At 40.1% G+C, this 13,296-nt stretch overlaps 1 protein-coding gene across 1 annotated transcript; it reads right to left on the bottom strand.

The window, feature by feature from the left end:
• Positions 1-4,494: 4,494 nt before the first annotated feature.
• Positions 4,495-10,556, bottom strand: LOC144458376 (protein phosphatase 1 regulatory subunit 35-like). Its single transcript, XM_078160789.1, has 5 exons — positions 10,314-10,556; positions 10,120-10,228; positions 7,844-7,959; positions 7,665-7,755; positions 4,495-4,971 (listed from the first exon to the last, which is right to left on the bottom strand). Exons 1-5 carry the CDS (start codon positions 10,554-10,556, stop codon positions 4,682-4,684), a joined length of 849 nt encoding a protein of 282 aa, XP_078016915.1. The 3' UTR covers positions 4,495-4,681.
• Positions 10,557-13,296: the final 2,740 nt, after the last annotated feature.

Below are 13,296 nucleotides of genomic sequence, written 5' to 3'. Positions count from 1 at the left end.
ACTCCGAATCTACCCAAAGTATGTAAAATTGGCTCCACATTGATAAACTGCACATTAGAATGCTCGCACATGTATTTGTTAAAGGGACATTGTGTAACATTTTCAGTTGTTTAGTTGTTGTTGTTGATGTCTGCATTCATAAATATGTCATCACTGGTGTACTATTACCTCCACCAATAATCTGACTTATTCTCGTAAAAGGAGAATTTCGGATTTGTTTGTACATTGTGCGGGTAAGTCGTCTGTGGGGTTCCATTACGTTTCGCCATCTTGAGAATACATCCGCCAGCAAGGGACATACAGCACCGCCTTCGGCGTTTTCGTTGAGAGCCAGGCCAGCACTGCATGACTGAGAAGCTGAAGGAGAGGAGCAAGAGGCGCTTTGCTACTACCCTGGCAAATCTGAAACAAAGTCCCACTCTTTGAGCATAATGCAGGATCATGCATATGCAGCATCAGGGGAGACGGAATCCTCGTCGCCAAGAAAGCGCAAAAGGGAATCAAAAAGGCAACGAGACTGGTGAATTAAAAAAAATGAAGGCCCACATCGGGGTAGCCTTTCCCAGGTAGAGAGAGCTGCTGAGGGAGAATGGTAATGCAATTACAGGCCAGCGCCGCTGTTGGCTGTTAGCTGCTGTTAGCGTTAGTACATAATTGCAAGAGACTAAATTTTTCAGATCCTGTTTGAATTTTGTCATTTATAACACATATGATGTTTTTGGCTTTGTGTTAACGTTCTTGTTCTTGTTTTTCGAGTCTTGTACTTTCCCTTTTAGATATTCATAGCTATACATATTTTTTGATAATGTCTTTACAGAAAGAGGCCGAAAAGATTACATGTGGAATACAAAAACAAATTTGGGCTGAGTTATTTGCTCAATGCCAACCCGGAAAGGAATTACAAATATCCAAAATGTCTGCTGATATATTGTTTGCTGTTGCCATGGTGTTCAGCACCAGAGACAGCGTACAAGCCCTCTGCATAGTCAAGCTGTGTGATGTTGTTACATAGGCACTCATAATGTTCTTCCTGCTAGTTAAGTCGTCCTTTGTTTTTCAGCACCCCCTGTTCAGAATATGGTCCTGCAGCTGTGTAGGGTAGTAGTAGTAAACTGTGCATTGAACATATTACCAGTAGAAATAGAATGATGTTTAAATGTTTCACATGTTTGGTAAATGGACTTGCACTTGTGTGGCACCTTCTAATTACTTGAAGCACAGTATTGTCACATTCATGCACTGGTGGCCGAAGCTACCAGGTGCCACCTGCTACCCAGTTAGACATTCACAGGCACTCACATACTCCATTTAGGATTCAGTATGTTGGCCAAAGGGTACTTTGACATGTGGACTGGAGGAGCTCGGGATCAAACTACTGATCCTCCAATTAGTGGATGATCCCCTATACCTCCTGAGCCACAGCCGGCACCTTTCAAGAAATGAATTTGATTTATTTATAGTGGTTTGATTTTCAAAACAGATTTTAGGGGAGAGGTAAGATAAAGAGATGATCTGATAACTTTCCAAAACTCAGTGCCAACCTCTGCATTGCCTGGGGTATTTGCCAGTAAAGACAAGTAGAAGTCAGATTTGGCTTTTCCAGTTAGTCTGAGACAGTTAATATGTTGGTACCTGCAGTTGCCAGTCAGTCAGATGATTGGTGGTTTTGTCTGTCTTCCAAGTTGTGTCTCTGATAATAAGGGCTCTGTTAATGTCTTCATGTACTGGCTTCAAAACCGATGATAAAATACTGGCATAAAAAATGTGCTGGATGGAAACTTGTAGCCAAGAAATAGTTTTCTTCAAGGTCCAGATTGTACAATGTGTAACTGAACATTTTTCACTTTTTAATAAACACAGCTGTGCCTCTGCACAAGTTAGCTTAAAACAAACAAAACACATGTAGCATTTCATATATAACCTTCTGTGCATTTTATATTTTATAGCATTCCTCATTCCATATTTAACACAGTTGTTAGTTTTAAGCACCTTCTACAAATATAAAAATGAATGAATGAATGAATAAAAAAAAAAAAAAGAATTAAAATCTGTATTTGTATTTGCATTGGCATCTGCACATATATTTACCTTACATTTATATTTTCCATATCAAAGTACTCATCACTTCTGCACTGCCCTTGCACTTAAATTTAGTCACCTTACCTGCCTATTCTATCTATCTAGCTATCTATCTATCTATGGCTGATAAAATATCCGATTTTCACTACACAATTCTTGAGACCAAAACAGTTCACGATGACGATCTATTACAAAATCTAGATTCATCTGTAACATTTTTTATTGTGCATTTTGTCTCTATTTTTGCAATTATATTCAAAATATGAGTGTAGGGAGGCAAAGAGATTGTCTGTAATCATAACTGTACAAGTGTACAAAAAGAGTAATTACACTTCATGAATAGTGATAAAAGCAACCAGGTGGTGTTGGGTGAGAGAGACAAAGTGAGCATGTAAAAAAAATTGAAATGATTTGAGGCACTGACTTATTTACATGATACTATCATATGTGTATTGTTAATATGATATCAATATTTAATTTTTAAAATATCACAGGTTATGATCATTACTAGTATATCACCACACCCCTTATATGTGTGCACACATAAATGTATTACTGATGTAAATCACATTGTTTGATATACTGCAGAAAAAGAGAAAAGTGAAATAAGCCATCATCAAAATCATTTCACAATATTGCTGGACTGTGCCCTTCCATATCTATCTGATCTCCTTCAAAATTTAATTCCATCACACGTTATCTGCTTTCAGGATACAGGGGTCCTGTTTGTCCCATAGTTGAAGTCAGCTGGCTGCAGGGTCTTTTCCTATCATTCCTGTTTCTCTGCAGTAACCTCCCTGTTGACATCAAACAGTTGAGGTCTTTAAATCCCATCTTAAAACTCATCTTTTTGTCTTAACTTCCAGTTAGTTGCTTATTATTTGATTACTTTAGGCTTTGTAACTGTTGCAGTTGTCCTCCCAGCAGATTGAGTATTGTGCAATCTACCTGTTCAGTCATGTTCCAAAAAAAATCTTTCCTTGTACCCGTTGTCCCTATCCTTGTGGCGAGTCGCTCATTGTGCAATCATATTCTGTGAGGAGTAATGTTCCAAACAGTTTTTGTTTTTCCAAATGCCTTGTCAAACATGATTGATGTTTTGATTACTTTTCTTAAAATTTCTCACGCTGAGCCTCAGAATTTCTGCCACAACAAGACGTAAAGCAATCTTGGCCCACAACCCATGATATGAATCTCTGTGTGTTTGTTTTGTTTTTCTTGTGTGTGAATGATATGTTTCAATGGAACCCGGGAGGTGCCACGGAGAGAAAACAAATAAATAAATCAAGGCCACATTTTACTAAATCGAGCGCTTAAGATACTATTGCATGGCCTCCAGATTGTGTAATTCGGTAGTTCTTTCCTATTTAAAAGTCATTTTGACTGCTAATAATAGTAATTCTGTAATAATACTGTGAAACTACAATATTTTCTGAGACATTACTCATACTGTGAAAATCTCATACTGTTGCAACCTAATACCTGAGTGCCTTGCCGCTCTTTAGCTGCATTAGCCTACAGCGCTAACAGTGAGCAACTGACGTTAGCTAAAGGCTGAATCCAAATGTCCACCCTCTGGACCTGCAGACTGAACCCTCGCGGACTTCAGTTGTATGTTGTTTGATGTATTTATCATCATCATGTAAAGTCTGTGAGGGCAGAGACTGCAAGCGGCTAATAGACAGCCCTCAAGACTGTTTTAGCCTACTTGTTGCCGTGGAAACGTTCAACTTTCGCTGTCATATTCATATATATATCATATAAGTTGATGAACAGCGCCTACTCATCTGTTCCTGCAGATAAGATAAAAATCCTATGTATAGCCTTTTTTGTGACTGAACAAAAATGTAGGCTATTAATACATCGCTATATAACAGGCTACACGCATTCAGAAACAGAAATGCCTGTAAATAAGGACAGAACTATAACTCAATAAATAGGTAGGCCTATTTACTTACATAAAAATACTGTCTTTTGTTGTTTTTCAGCTTTTTTTTTTTTTTTTTTGCCTATTTCACTGCGTCGGCTTGAGACCCCTTGTGGGATGGTTGAATTGTGGATTTGGACAGTCCTCAGCACACCCAGACTCCTGAGTCCACATACTGTGTTCCTGTTCTGTATGGACTGTCAGTTAGCGCCCTGTGGCAACTCAAATTCGCACTCAAGGAGTCTGATCCCCAGACTTTATCAAAGATTGTTTACTTGAAATGAAGTTCTAACTTTTAATACTTTGAAGTAAATTAACTGAACCCCTTCCTTACTGTAAAAGAATGCACACACAGTAGGCCTATTATGTTCTGTTTCAGGTTTCAACACAGTAGCAGTTAAGTGTTTTGTTCTCTACCTACAACAAACCCTTCTGATTAGACGACCTGCTGCACAGCATCAGGTCATGCCACTGTCACAGAGAGAATGTGTGAACAAAGACTTTATTGGAAGAAAAATAAATGTAGCTCTTTACAGGAATTAAATTTCAGTTCATATAAATAGTTTAAAAAATAGATAATTTTTATCATTCAGTGACATCACACACAGTTTGACCAATAAGAGCCTTAGACCCTCCAGCTAATCAGATCTCTCTATTATGTCAGGACGTGACCTCTCAGCTTCTCCCTCTTCTGTAGAGGTCAAAGGTGGAGTAGGCGGGACGTGGCGATGGGCAAGGCTTGTGGTTGACAAGCTCCTCCTCTGGTGGGACGGGCTTCTGTCTGAGGTGGTCAGAGGTCATGAAGAACTGAAGGGAGGGCCCATCTGCTGCCTTGGCACCATGGCCTGGAAGGGGGGGCGGCAGCAGCAGCCTCTGCTGCAGCATTTGGCTGATTAACTGATCTTCCTGCACATCGACACAGACCAATGAGCTGAAGAGAAGCTGAGAGCGGGAGACATTCACCTCTGCAGAAAGAAAGAGAGAGAGAGAGAGAGAGAGAGAGAGAGAGAGACAAGAAACTTAAGACTAAAGGAGAGACTGTATTGAGTTACAGATGCTTGACTGGAAGTGATGTCAGGACTTATCTATCTATGATACTGTAAAGTTTTGAAATTGTACTTAAATAAGCAGTTCTGTGGACATTTGTACAGTTGGTTTGACAGGTAATACAGATATGCAGCACGTAATCAGTAACTGGAGTCGTTTCAAGGTGTTTTGACACACAGTTTAGTCCTTTTTGAACAAATCGAACTCAGTCCTCTTAAAGGGCACCAAAAAGTGGACCAACAGAAAAGGGACTCAGCTCTTTTCGTGTTCACACTGTCAGTTCATTTGAAAGAGGACTTGGTTCTCTTTCTGGTCAGCTTCAGCTCTGATGGGGCCTCAGTCCTCTTACAGTTCACACTACAGCCAATATATAATATATATTGACTTTTTTTTTTTTTTTTCACTTTGACATAGCATTGCAGTGTGGTTATGAAGCCCCTCCCTTTCAGATGAACTTAAACATGGAGGAAAACCTTTGTGTTTCTGTGCTGTAGACTGTTGCCGTTTGATGTATTCTACATTCCACATCTGGAGACGTGCAGTATCTTTCATGGACCACACTACTTCTCGTCCTGCATCCTTGCAGGCATTACAGTGCAACAGCAAGTGATCTAGAGGGCTGAATATAATGGCAAAGTGCAAAGCGAACCTGGAGAACTTTGTGTTCACAGTGCACTCGTTAAGCAAACCACACCGTGGACTTGAAGCAAACCGTACTCAGACCACCTTAGGAGGTGTGCTTCATAGGGGTCTGAGTGCTCTTGGAGTGTTCACATATGCGCAAAAAATGCTGAGTCACTGCTCTGAGTCTGCTTAGAGGGCTGAAAAGGACCAGGGGCCTGTATCATGAAGCAGGATTAATGTCTTATTGAGGTAACTTCAGGGTTAACCCTGGGTTTTCGGTCTCACGAAGCCGGTTCAGTTCTTATCGGGGTAGATCACCATGGTAACTTACTCTGAACGGCTATCCTGCTCAGGAGCAGGGTAAGTTCAGGGTTGAATCTGATCCTATAAAAAGCACCACCCACTGGCCAATCAGCTGTTTGGAAAAAAATGACTCTGCTGACAGAAATGCAGCCCAGTCATGACCGGAAGTTTAATTAGTTTGATTGATTTTGATTTGAAAGTTTATTTTGAACATTAAAAAAGAAAAGAAAGCAACAGCAACAGACAATGAAAAGACTGTTCAAAAAGGAGTGGAAAGAAGTCCAAATTTCATCCCACCCCCTTCATAAGAAAGAAACTGATCATTTGCGGACACTTAATAGCACCATTAATTAGTGCCAGCATTTTGTTTTGTTGGAGGAAATGATCCCTGTTAAAGATAATGGGCCTAATTGACAGCTTTGCTGCTGGAAATGTGGAAAGTAGCCTATCATGTCTACACTTCATGGTGTTTGAGGGATTTTCCTTTTTGTTTTTTAAAGAGGGACACTAGGTATATTTTTGCGCAGCTGTTAATTTCTAACACAGCTCAATACCAGGATGATTGTATTCAGACTATCAATTTGGTGTTGATATGATTTAATTGTGACGTCAGCTTTAAGCTTCATTGTAGCATATATAACGTTATGACAAAAAAGACCAATTTATCAGATGCAATGATGTTAGACGATAATTGTAACACGCAATTCATCTGCGCAGCATTGATTTCATGGGATTCAAGGGTGTGATCAGTGTCAGATGTACAGGTACAGGTACTGTAGCTACTTGAACCAGTGATGAGTAATTTAACCTACACATCATTTTATTTGCTACCTTGTTTTGTCTTGATTTTTCCCTCTCTCCTCCTCTATTTCTTCTTTCCTTACCCGTTTTTTTTTCTTCTCTATTATGTGATTTCATTGATGTTTTGACAGGGGAATTTCTTTGATAAGCTTTTAGTGGCTTCTAACCTCTCCGGCACTTTTCCTTTTTTTTAATCTTGTAAATTTTATACTGTCTGTTTTTAACATTATGTGCAAATAAACTAATCTAAACTAAAACTAAACATTATTCATCCCGTTATGCGTTGCCACGCATGTTTCCTCCTCCTGCAGCTGCCACGGTGTTGGCCTTTTCTGTAATGTTGCTTTTCTCCTCCTCATATTTTAGTAGAATTGATCTCTGATCCTCACGAGAAATACTTTTTTTCCCTCACATACGGCACTCTGTGAGGACGCTCAGTGACGCTCAGTGATGCTGCGCTTCTCTCATGATTGTGATTGGTCCGCTGCGTGCGCGTTCACGGCTCTTGATAAAGCAACCCTGGGTTGAGTTACCGAGTTGATATCCAGCGTCGTGATACCGATTATCCTGATTGCCATTGTTAGGGTTAGTCAACCCAGGACAGGTCTGGGTAACCCAGGAAAGGTTGATCTTGCTTCGTGATACAGGCCCCTGGTGTGAAAACACCCTGACTGACAGACTGACACTATGGAACCAAGGATATCTTCTTTGGCAGCAGTTTGGGCTTCTCTGCCCTCTCGTCTCTGCTCCCACATCCTCGCTGGGAGGTGCTAAGACGTGAGGAACAGACGCAAGTGAGGGAAGTAAGGAGACACATTAGCATAATGAAAAGCAGTGTGTGTGTTTGTGCTTGTGTGTTTGTGTGTGTGTGTGAGTGTGTCACCTTCAGTAGCTCTGGTGTTGATCAGGTTTTTGGTCCTCTCTGACTTCAGTAATGTCTCATGAACAGCCTTCTGGGAGTTAAACTCTGCCCCCTGCAGGACAACAGACAGGTTACCATGGGAACCAGTTGTTAATCAGCTCTGGTGATTTATTGATAACCTGCTGTTAAAGAGTGTGAACCTGCAGTGACTGAAGCTCCGCCTTCAGAGCCAAAGTGGTGTTTAGCTCTGCCCTCTCCAGACAGCTTGGATCTTGATTGGATACTGCAGCAGGAGGTTCCACCTGCTGTGTGGGGGCTCAAACAAGCAGAGGAGAGGAAGAAAAAAAATGAACTAAACTGTATTACTTTGGATCCAAAACACAGGCTATGTATTTTGTCCTGTCAAGTTTATTACAGTGGTAAGCTTAGGTTTTATTGCTTAATTAAAACCTGAGCAAATTGGCCTGATTTCCTCTAAAAACATGGGAAGAAGGCAATGAGTAGTGATGGATAAAATCAATTGATTCATCCAATTTAAATCGATCTTCATCTGAATTACTTAATATCCATTCACGATATCCCTAGTCGATCTTTTAATATATGCCTTTTCCCACAAATGTGTGAAGCTTTAACCCCGTCGATCTTGCCGGTAGTAAAGGGGCCGTAGCGCTATATTATGAATGACCATAGTATTCAGAAGAGCCGATGTTCCGAAATCTTTTATCTGTAACTGTTTGCTTACTTGGACATGTTTTGGTGTCATTTATTATCATGCTGCAGTGTCTCCTTTTGCTGTGCACCGAGGCTGCTGTGCCACATTTACGCACACACACAGACACACACACACAAACACAGAGTAGATATGCCGCGGTGGGGCCAGAGAAGTGAATATAACATGAGCTGACGACAGCTACGCTTGTTACTGTGAGTGCAATAAAACCTCCATGAGGAAAAAGACAATACTTTATCAATACACCTGATCAGCAACATGTAAACATATAGAAAAGTCATATTTCAGTCTCTCATCCACTGCTGCTAATATTTTGTTATAAACAAGCATAGAGGGCTTTCCAGCTAAAAGCAGATTGTTACTAACAAGCTAAAACAACAACTGTTTACATCTAATGGTTTAGCTCAGTTTGCCACATATCTTAAAACTTACCAACAGTAATGTGACCTGCAGTAAATCTCCTCAGCAGCAGAGGGAGGAGCAGAGAGGACAGCAGGACCGATACTGACTGACTGTGTTCTTCATTCCTTCTGAACTTTATTCAGTATTGTGATGTCAGGAATATGATTTATTTTACTGACATTTTAGATTTGTCTCTAGTGAGATATTAAGTTTATATTGTGACTTTTAATCCTGTTTTAATCCTTAAAAGTCCTTGTTAACTTTACAGTATTAGTTCTCTGAGAATCTCTTTCACATACTAGCAAAAATTGGTGTTGTAACTGAAATACCCCCAATTGAATCACTATCCAATTGAATTGAATTGGGACCTTGTGAATTGAGAACGAATCGATTCAGGACATCAGTGATGATAACCAGCCCTAGTAATGAGCAACGAAAGAAGAAATGACCGTAAAAATTGGCAAGGAATTAGCTGAAAGAGAAAATCAAAGACAAGAACAATAGTAACAAAAAAAAGAAAGAAAGAGAGTCAGAAACAAACAAACAAACACACAAGCACAGAAATGACCTGGAAAGATTGCTTTAATAATATTAATTATGAATATAGTTTTCCCCTAGCTTTTTCACTATTTCTTAAATCATTATCTAAATCTATTCTTCTCTTTTGCAATTTGTGGGACATTTCTTACTAAGTTGCTCATTGCCTTTTCCCCATGTTTCTGAAAGAAATCACACCAATTTGCTCAGGGTTCAAAGGTTTAAATACTTGCAAAAGGCGTCTGAGAGCAGCACAAGAAGAGGGATGTTGCTGCAGGTTTCAAAGGGTTAAATGCAGCATCTCACACTTTATGTGCTATAATGACATTATTTTGGAATCATACTGAACACAGACGTCAGAAACAAAAAACTCCCTGTAATAATAAATCTTATTTATAGATTATTTTTTATTATAAAGAATGACCCTGATTTATTCAGATACTCACACCCTGTTTGGCTCACAAGTTGATAGTGCTAAATACAAGTGTAAACAATATCTGAGACATGGTGTGATCGGATCACATCCATAGTTTTGCCATATGGAAGGAGATGTGTTGGATTCTGTTGACAGCGACACAATCGTCACAACCACTAACGTGACTGACAAGAGAGTAGACCGGGCCCTTTGAGCTGAAATGACATAGGCAGCAACAAAATCTGAACACAAGCGTTCAGCTGGAGACGCATGATAGACACATGTGTAAACAGCAATGTGTCTTGGCTATCCGCTTGTGTTCTGATCACCAAAATGCTTTTTAAAACCAAGTGTAAACAGGGTCTCAGTGTTAACTGTCACACTCTGGTTACCATGGTGACATCCTCTGCTCCTCCTCTGACCTCTGATTGGCTGCTGTGGTGGGGCATCTCTGCTCTTCTCTGATGTTACTCTGACAACCATCCTGTCTTCAGAACACACCTGCAGGAGACCAGGCGCAGGATGTCACAAAACAAACGCATGCATGTGCACACGCATGCACACCAGGACTAAATGATGTAATCACCTGTATATTCCTCTTTCTTCCATTCTGCCCTTGGAGGCCGAGCTTCAGCTGTGATTGGTCAGTTTGCTGACTTGTCTTCAGTGGGCGGAGCTTCAGGTGCGTGTGACTGGTCTTGGGAGCAGGGCTGAGTGTGACGGACAGGTCGAGTTCAGGACATCCAGTCAAAGAGGGGGAGTAGGAGGTGAGAGGGAGGGGCGCAGGGGGAGGAGGGTGTGGGGAGGAGAGGACAGAGGAAGAATTCATCCTGAAAGGAGACAACAGAGTGAGACATTGATTTTCAACGGAATGCTCCTTTAAAGACCATGATTGTGATGTTAAATTACAAATGGGAGAAATATTACAATATCAATTACAATATTGGTATCACTGAGCACGTTTACATGCACACTAATAAACCGATCATTATCTGATTTCTGGAGTTACCTGATTATTCAAGTGGTCATGTAAACAGCATAATCCGATAGGCTTCATCACATAAAAGCCATTATCTGATTATGAGAATTCAGTTAAACACACCTAGCTTTTTCCCCAATAGTCAGATTATTCGGTGCGTGTATACCCTTTAATCTGGTTTCTTTCGGGTTTTGCCATTTTATACTCCCACTCCACTACATTTTAGAGGGAAATATTGTACTCTCTACTCCACTTCGTTAATCTGACAGCTTTTGTTTCCTTTCAGATAATGATTTTACATAAAATAATATATTTTTATATTCTCAGTGTTTAAATTGTCACCTTTATTTTATCTTACTTATATGTTATGCACTTTGTGTGACAAGTTCATATACCATACACTTGTATATTGCACTTTGCAGTGCTTTTACTCCGAATCTACCCAAAGTATGTAAAATTGGCTCCACATTGATAAACTGCACATTAGAATGCTCGCACATGTATTTGTTAAAGGGACATTGTGTAACATTTTCAGTTGTTTATTGGCAAAAATTGATGTCTGCATTCATAAATATGTCATCACTGGTGTACTATTACCTCCACCAATAATCTGACTTATTCTCGTAAAAGGAGAATTTCGGATTTGTTTGTACATTGTGCGGGTAAGTCGTCTGTGGGGTTCCATTACGTTTCGCCATCTTGAGAATACATCCGCCAGCAAGGGACATACAGCACCGCCTTCGGCGTTTTCGTTGAGAGCCAGGCCAGCACTGCATGACTGAGAAGCTGAAGGAGAGGAGCAAGAGGCGCTTTGCTACTACCCTGGCAAATCTGAAACAAAGTCCCACTCTTTGAGCATAATGCAGGATCATGCATATGCAGCATCAGGGGAGACGGAATCCTCGTCGCCAAGAAAGCACAAAAGGGAATCACAAAGGCAACGAGACTGGTGAATTAAAAAAAATGAAGGCCCACATCGGGGTAGCCTTTCCCAGGTAGAGAGAGCTGCTGAGGGAGAATGGTAATGCAATTACAGGCCAGCGCCGCTGTTGGCTGTTAGCTGCTGTTAGCGTTAGTACATAATTGCAAGAGACAAATTTTTCAGATCCTGTTTGAATTTTGTCATTTATAACACATATGATGTTTTTGGCTTTGTGTTAACGTTCTTGTTCTTGTTTTTCGAGTCTTGTACTTTCCCTTTTAGATATTCATAGCTATACATATTTTTTGATAATGTCTTTACAGAAAGAGGCCGAAAAGATTACATGTGGAATACAAAAACAAATTTGGGCTGAGTTATTTGCTCAATGCCAACCCGGAAAGGAATTACAAATATCCAAAATGTCTGCTGATATATTGTTTGCTGTTGCCATGGTGTTCAGCACCAGAGACAGCGTACAAGCCCTCTGCATAGTCAAGCTGTGTGATGTTGTTACATAGGCACTCATAATGTTCTTCCTGCTAGTTAAGTCGTCCTTTGTTTTTCAGCACCCCCTGTTCAGAATATGGTCCTGCAGCTGTGTAGGGTAGTAGTAGTAAACTGTGCATTGAACATATTGCCAGTAGAAATAGAATGATGTTTAAATGTTTCACATGTTTGGTAAATGGACTTGCACTTGTGTGGCACCTTCTAATTACTTGAAGCACAGTATTGTCACATTCATGCACTGGTGGCCGAAGCTACCAGGTGCCACCTGCTACCCAGTTAGACATTCACAGGCACTCACATACTCCATTTAGGATTCAGTATGTTGGCCAAAGGGTACTTTGACATGTGGACTGGAGGAGCTCGGGATCAAACTACTGATCCTCCAATTAGTGGATGATCCCCTATACCTCCTGAGCCACAGCCGGCACCTTTCAAGAAATGAATTTGATTTATTTATAGTGGTTTGATTTTCAAAACAGATTTTAGGGGAGAGGTAAGATAAAGGGATGATCTGATAACTTTCCAAAACTCAGTGCCAACCTCTGCATTGCCTGGGGTATTTGCCAGTAAAGTAGAAGTCAGATTTGGCTTTTCCAGTTAGTCTGAGACAGTTAATATGTTGGTACCTGCAGTTGCCAGTCAGTCAGATGATTGGTGGTTTTGTCTGTCTTCCAAGTTGTGTCTCTGATAATAAGGGCTCTGTTAATGTCTTCATGTACTGGCTTCAAAACCGATGATAAAATACTGGCATAAAAAATGTGCTGGATGGAAACTTGTAGCCAAGAAATAGTTTTCTTCAAGGTCCAGATTGTACAATGTGTAACTGAACATTTTTCACTTTTTAATAAACACAGCTGTGCCTCTGCACAAGTTAGCTTAAAACAAACAAAACACATGTAGCATTTCATATATAACCTTCTGTGCATTTTATATTTTATAGCATTCCTCATTCCATATTTAACACAGTTGTTAGTTTTAAGCACCTTCTACAAATATAAAAATGAATGAATGAATGAATAAAAAAAAAAAAAAGAATTAAAATCTGTATTTGTATTTGCATTGGCATCTGCACATATATTTACCTTACATTTATATTTTCCATATCAAAGTACTCATCACTTCTGCACTGCCCTTGCACTTAAATTTAGTCACCTTACCTGC

This window comes from Epinephelus lanceolatus, chromosome 17 (genome assembly GCF_041903045.1).
Source record: "Epinephelus lanceolatus isolate andai-2023 chromosome 17, ASM4190304v1, whole genome shotgun sequence".
Classification (NCBI taxonomy): Eukaryota; Metazoa; Chordata; class Actinopteri; order Perciformes; family Serranidae; genus Epinephelus; species Epinephelus lanceolatus.
The sequence above is the reverse complement of the archived record's forward strand: the minus strand, read 5'-3'. Positions and strand labels throughout refer to the sequence as shown.

Coding starts and splice junctions, on each gene's coding strand:
- LOC144458376 (XM_078160789.1), bottom strand. CDS start 10,556: ATGAATTCTTCCTCTGTCCTCTCCTCCCCACACCCTCCTCCCCCTGCG. Junction 10,229..10,313: donor GAAGAAAGAGGAATATACAG/GTGATTACATCA, acceptor GGTCTCCTGCAG/GTGTGTTCTGAAGACAGGAT. Junction 4,972..7,664: donor CAACACCAGAGCTACTGAAG/GTGACACACTCA, acceptor TTCTTTCTGCAG/AGGTGAATGTCTCCCGCTCT.